Here is a 6,067-nt window from a genome sequence, read left to right as displayed (position 1 = left end):
CTTCTCCATGTTGAAACCAGATATAGTAATTTGGCGTGAAACCTCTATTTGTTAAATGCTTACAAACATTTTCACGGTATGCCAGTTTCGAATTGTTGCATTTCCGACAAAGACAGAACATCTTACCACTTTCTTTGGCGAGCGGTGTTGAATCTGCTTGATGGATAAATGTCTCCAGGCCCCCAAGGTATTCTTTCGTCACTCTCCCGTTAGCATCTCTATGCATATACATCCACTTCCGCAACTCGTAAATAGTCCCGGAGCCAGCCATTTTTTTTTCTTTCACGTTTTTTGTTGTTGGTGTGTTTAAAATGATGTTCAAACATCCATATTTATAGGAAATTTCAAATCTGGTAGTTGTAATTTTCCTATGAATTTACGACGAAAATTAATTAGGTGGCAAAAAAAAAAACGTGTAACACCTACAAAGTTGGTGGATTCAAAATTTCCTTGCTAAATATACGTAAACTATTTCCTCGTAAATAACACGCAAAGTTTACGTCGTATTTACGAAGAAATAGTTTTTCCTTGTAAAATACTCGTCAAATTACATCCACTTTACGACGAAACACTTTTGTCGTTACGTTACGAGGAAATAACGATGACTTTAGTTTTCCACGTAATTTCCTCGTAAAATCGACGTAAATTTACGAGGATTGTTTTTCCTCGTTAAATTTCTTCGTAAAGCATGTGTTTTGTTGTAGTGTTATAATTATAATCTAACATTACGATAATAAAAATGGTGAATACTTCAAGAAATAATAAGAAAATTCAAGAACTAATTAACCATATTATATGGGAAAATCAGCATATATGAAATTGCTTAACTTTTAATTATTATTATATAAAATTGTCTTGTTCGTGGCAGGTCTTACGACTTTTGCGTCGCTTATGTCTCCTCCCGGAGGCCTCGACAGCTCTAGGTACATCCGTTTCAAACGCCGACCAGCTTATTTTGTGTACTTCATGTTCGCCGAAATGACATTCCTCTTGTCCTTCTTCAGTTACACGATGCTTAATATGGAACCTGATGAACGTTTCAACAACGAACATAAGGTAAAATCACTCACGTCTACCCTCTCTTGGAGCTTCACTTTACTGTGGATCATTGCGGTTCTCTTCCACGGTGTATTGATGTCCCGTTTCTGGCTCGTTTATCCTCCCCACGAACCCCTGCCCCCACTTCCAACAGTCACACTCCCACTAACCGAAGCTGGCCACCATACATCACATTAGCCCTCTCCATCGCCAAGCTAGGTTTGTGCTTATCCTACCTATTTGGGGGCATATTGTTCCGCAGAGCACAACAATTCAGGAACCAACTCTTAGAAAAAGTCGAGTGAGATGTTGCATCATGTCTCGAAAGCCAAAACTACATCACTGAAGTGTTAACGGTCAAATAGTAATGTTAGGAATCTGTTTAAAGTTTGAATAAGTCATCCTACTTTGGTGGCACGTAATGAGTCTAGTGTTTTCCTTATTTTATGCGTATTTGATTTGAATTATTTATACCCCTGTCGTGGGTGTTTTACTTGTCTTGTTCAAAACATTCATGCGTTTTTTTTACTTCTCTTGAATTGAATTGATTTTGCTTGTTATTAAGGTTATCTGAGAGTTAAACCACACTCTTTATGTGAATCTTATACACATGTTCTTTAATGTGAATAACAAAAGTCTCCAACTCCAATAAATCTAAAGACTTAAATGAGACTTGGCTTGCAGCCATTAAAAGAACAGATCAGGAATATATTCTTCTTCTTCTTCTTTTTTCCTGATAATTAGAGATGATCTAGTATGGTTTTGTTCATTTTTGAAAAGTAACTAAAACATGAAATCCTCTACCAGATTGCAGCCAAAACCAAGGCTTAACCGGGAATATATCACAGTTTTGGCTTCTTGTATTGATATCTAAGTAGTCATTTATTCTGACCACTTTCTTGGTGTTAATGATGTTAAATTGATAAGTGGTCCATGGCTTACCTTCTCCAATCTCTTTTCCAGATTTAGCCAATTTCTTGGAGGGCCTCGTAGACAAAAACCCCTTAAAACAGAAAGGTTCAGAGCTCAATAAATGTATGAACACACAACCAACCTCTCAGTTTGTCTCTCTATCATTCATTTATAATCTTCACTCCAGAAGCTTCTCTCTTTACCCATCTATCTGTCCACATGAGTCTTGAGTTCTCTATATACAGAAGAATACAGAATTGAAGCTTTCAATGGAGTTCCTGTCTTTTCTTGTCTGATTTTTTTGTCTTTTACCTCTTATCCAATCTTTGTCTGTTTCTTCCATCAACCACACAAACAAAAAGAACCTCATCTGTAAACAAGTGTTTATCTAAAGATGAAAAAAATGCTGATGCTTGTGGACATGGAAAAGAAACTGATAATGCTAATGTTGCTTCTGCAACTTCTGTCCTTAAACTCTCTGTCACTGGGACAGTCCTCATCCAAACCAACTGCAAATATCACTGTAATGGGTCTTGTTTATTGCGACGTCTGCTCCAACAACAGTTTCTCCAAACACAGCTACTTCATGCCTGGTAAAGAATCCAATAAAAATAATTCTCATAATTGTTAAATCCAAGTTGAAATGTCTCTTACTTTTGTTTTTAACTGAACAAAAAAAAAAAAACAGGTGTGGAAGTGAGAATAATCTGCAGATTTAAGGCAGCTTCCTCGAAAACAAGGGAGATGATCACGTTCTCTGCAAATCGAACCACGAACGAGCTTGGACTCTACAAGCTAGATATAACTTCTGTGGAAGGTGCTTCTTGCGCCACAGAAGCGAACAAAGATTCTCTGGTGGCTTCTTGTCAGGCAAGCTTGATCGGTAGCTCCTCGGATTCCTGCAACGTTCCTGGCTACAAAACTACAACGGATCAGGTTAAGTCCAAGAGGTCTAATCTCTGTGTCTACCGATTCACCGCCTTGAATTTCAGACCGTTTAAGAAGAATATTGACTTGTGTGGCAAGCAATAGAAAAATAAACTGCAAATTTCTATCACTGTTTGCTTCTACAAGATCTCTGTTGTCTTATTGTCCTCTGTTCTTTATATTTGGACTTTGTTTATACAACTTCGTTTGTACTAAAAACTCAACACTGCAGAAATAAATCAAGTAATAATATAAAATCTTACATTATAGCTGGACACTACTATAAAATTTATGATTGAAACTTGATGCCAGATACAGACAATTTAAGATAAAGATAATAACAATAACTCAGCAGAAATCCAAAAAAGAAGCAGAGTAAAACGAAGAGTTTACAACAATAATTGCCAGATATTATTTTTTGCTTTGTCTTTTGTGTTCAATATTATATCTGTAAAAACTGTTCTTGAAAAACATCCATAGCTGAAGCAGGAAGTCCAAGAAGCACATTGATGCTCCTCCTCTGTTCTCCATGAGACAAAAACAAAGTCACTTCTTTCTCAGGCAAAGCTACAGGACCCGACAAAACCGGTTCTCCCCAACCGAAGTCTGTGGTATGAAAACCCAATCTCGACCATGTAGTGATCAGAAGAGTGGAAGAAAGAGAAGGTCTTGATCTTGTTACCTCAAAGTAATCAATGGCAGATCTCATGTATCCATCAGTTACCATCTTAATGGCTTCTCTTACTAATCCAACAGCGTAACTCAAAGGTTTCTCGGTTAGCTCTCCAGCTTCACAGATTGAGTTTGTGAGAACTATTCCATTCCCAAAATACCCTTTTGGCAGTGGAGGCTCAAACTTGGCCCTACCATCAACGGCAAAGAGAAGCTTCGTTCTCTGATCACTCAACATCTTCAGTGACTTGGTTCTTGCTCTCCACACAAAAGCAGACAAAGCTTCAAAAGTTGTGCAGGAGAGAGATTCGCTGTTCTCTGTTGCTTGGAGCTTAAGTTTCTTGATTTTCTCTGGGTCAAAGCAGAAGGATCTATGCAGAGTCGGCTCTTTGCTGTAAAGAGAGTTGATGTTGGATTTATCTTCGATCTCTTCGAATTCTTGGTGGAGATTCTCAATCTTTGGAGGGTTTCGAGCACTGAGAATGGTTCTGTCCGAGAAAGGAGGAGTTGTTAATTGTAAGCCTCTAGCGACTTGACCCCAGGAGTTCACAAACTCCATAGCTCCAATACCATCGAACATACAATGGTTCATACATAGTCCAAGAACAAACCCTCCGCACTTGAATTTAGTCACCTATAAACGAATTAGATCTCATCTTAAAACCCTAAACAACAACAAAACAAGATTGCTTGAGGAGGAAGAAAAGTAGCTAAACCTGAGCAGTAACAGGAGGGACTTCAAGAATATTCTTGGCGTCTACAACGTCATAGACAAGTTTCCCTAATGTTTCGGGGTCTGGTTTCGTGATGTCACCAATCTCATCCATTTCACAGGTTGCTTCAGCTTCCACAAACACAACTCCTTCTTCAGTACAATCCACAGTGAGTTTACCTGAGGTTCACACCATTAAGGAGATATTAATTAATGTTGTTGTCTGAGTTACAGAGACCGAAACTGGTCATTAATTGTTTTTCAATAAAGTACCTTCAGGGCTTATGGTGAGACGTCCAGCAAGAGAATAGTAATGAACAAGTACTTGACTCAGAGCTTTCTTAATCACTTGTACTGCTTCCTCGTTCCCTCTCTCCTCAGATTTGAAACAGTATATTGTACGGACGATCACAGCGATGTTCTGATCAAGATTTGACAAGAAGTAAAGACCCTTTGGTGTCTCGGATTCGGGTTTGACCAAAGAAGCTGGTTCCTTTTGAAGAACCTCGAGATGAATGTTTGCTCCTTTCATGTTATTGTTGTTGTCCATTGAATCAGAGAGTGTCACTTCCTTGTTGGTGTTTTCCGCACCCTGAAGTACAAAAATTAAAGAAGAGTGGATATGAAAAGATCTTTAAAGACTTTATGAAACCAAACAAGAACATGATATGAAAAGCAAATAACACAAACCATATTTCTATCCAAATAGAGGAAGCAGCAAACTAATGGGGTTTGTGGGAAAAAAATGGAACTTTGTTTTGGGGGTTTAACAAGTGATGAATGTTATGAAGTCGAGTTGGATTCTCATGAGATATATATGGGAAAACTAATGAGGATTGTCATGGGACCCGCAAGCTCATAACGTGAGAATAATGTGAAAGAGAGAATACATGGACGGTCTTGATTGCAAGATTGCGTTTTTAACTTTTTATTTATTAAAACAAACAAAGAGTTATATTAACAAATCGTATTTCCTTATTTTTCTATATATTTGAGTTTTAACGTATTTCATATAGTTAGGGTTTGGTGACTGAATAAATGACCTAACACAACAAACACTAATGTGTTCTTTTTGGTAGTTGAGAGTAGGCCTCCCAATTTTTGGATGACTTGAATTTATCTTTCTCTCTTTACTATGTTTCCTTATATGTCTTTCTTTTACTTAAAACTTAAAAGTATTTAGCTAAGATGATATCATGCATATTCTCTTTCTCTAAGAAAACTTCAACCACACAACACAAAATTTCACGTCTTTCAAGAATAGATTATGTTTGGTTAAGAAAAAAAAGAGAAAGTTTATTTAATTTGAATACACTACAAGAAAACATATTTTTTACTAAGGCAGTATTCGTTGTAAATTCGTCGTAAACGGGGTGTTACGACGAATTAACGTCGAAAGACGTTTCGTTGTTAAACGTCCGTCGTAACGGAGGTTTCGTCGTAAATGACTCGTTACGTTTACGACGAAATATATTCCTCGTAAAGCACAGAGAAAGGATTCGTCGTAAACGCCACGTAAGACTTTATCGTAAAGCCCACGTAATTATTTCGATGTAAAGCACACGTAAATACTTTCGTTGTAAATCACTCGTAAACATTTCGATGTAAAATCCTCGTAAATATTTCGATGTTAATCACTCGTAAACATTCGATGTAAACTCCATGTAATGTTTACGAGGAGTTTACATCGTTTCTTATTATATTATTATTAATTAGTATATAATAGATTTTAATTTATATTTAATATTCAGAATTTAAAATAATTTAAATTTTAAAACAAAATATGAAATTGGAAAACATATTTTT

The 6,067-nt window shown here is 36.8% G+C and overlaps 2 protein-coding genes across 2 annotated transcripts; one reads left to right on the top strand and one right to left on the bottom strand.

Annotated features, from left to right (window-relative positions):
• The first annotated feature begins 2,092 nt into the window (after positions 1 to 2,092).
• Positions 2,093 to 3,082, top strand: LOC106296406. The gene is made up of 2 exons (XM_013732536.1): positions 2,093 to 2,543; positions 2,639 to 3,082. The coding sequence occupies exons 1-2, from the start codon at positions 2,345 to 2,347 to the stop codon at positions 2,980 to 2,982; spliced, it is 543 nt and encodes a 180-aa protein (XP_013587990.1). The 5' UTR covers positions 2,093 to 2,344; the 3' UTR covers positions 2,983 to 3,082.
• Positions 3,083 to 3,131: 49 nt separating this feature from the next.
• Positions 3,132 to 5,033, bottom strand: LOC106296405 (omega-hydroxypalmitate O-feruloyl transferase-like). Its single transcript, XM_013732535.1, has 4 exons — positions 4,952 to 5,033; positions 4,535 to 4,853; positions 4,266 to 4,441; positions 3,132 to 4,183 (listed from the first exon to the last, which is right to left on the bottom strand). The coding sequence occupies exons 1-4, from the start codon at positions 4,952 to 4,954 to the stop codon at positions 3,320 to 3,322; spliced, it is 1,362 nt and encodes a 453-aa protein (XP_013587989.1). The 5' UTR covers positions 4,955 to 5,033; the 3' UTR covers positions 3,132 to 3,319.
• Positions 5,034 to 6,067: the final 1,034 nt, after the last annotated feature.

Source organism: Brassica oleracea, chromosome C6, assembly GCF_000695525.1.
Source record: "Brassica oleracea var. oleracea cultivar TO1000 chromosome C6, BOL, whole genome shotgun sequence".
In the NCBI taxonomy this organism is placed as follows: Eukaryota; Viridiplantae; Streptophyta; class Magnoliopsida; order Brassicales; family Brassicaceae; genus Brassica; species Brassica oleracea.
Note: the sequence above shows the minus strand (reverse complement) of the source record. Positions and strands in the feature narration are given on the sequence as shown.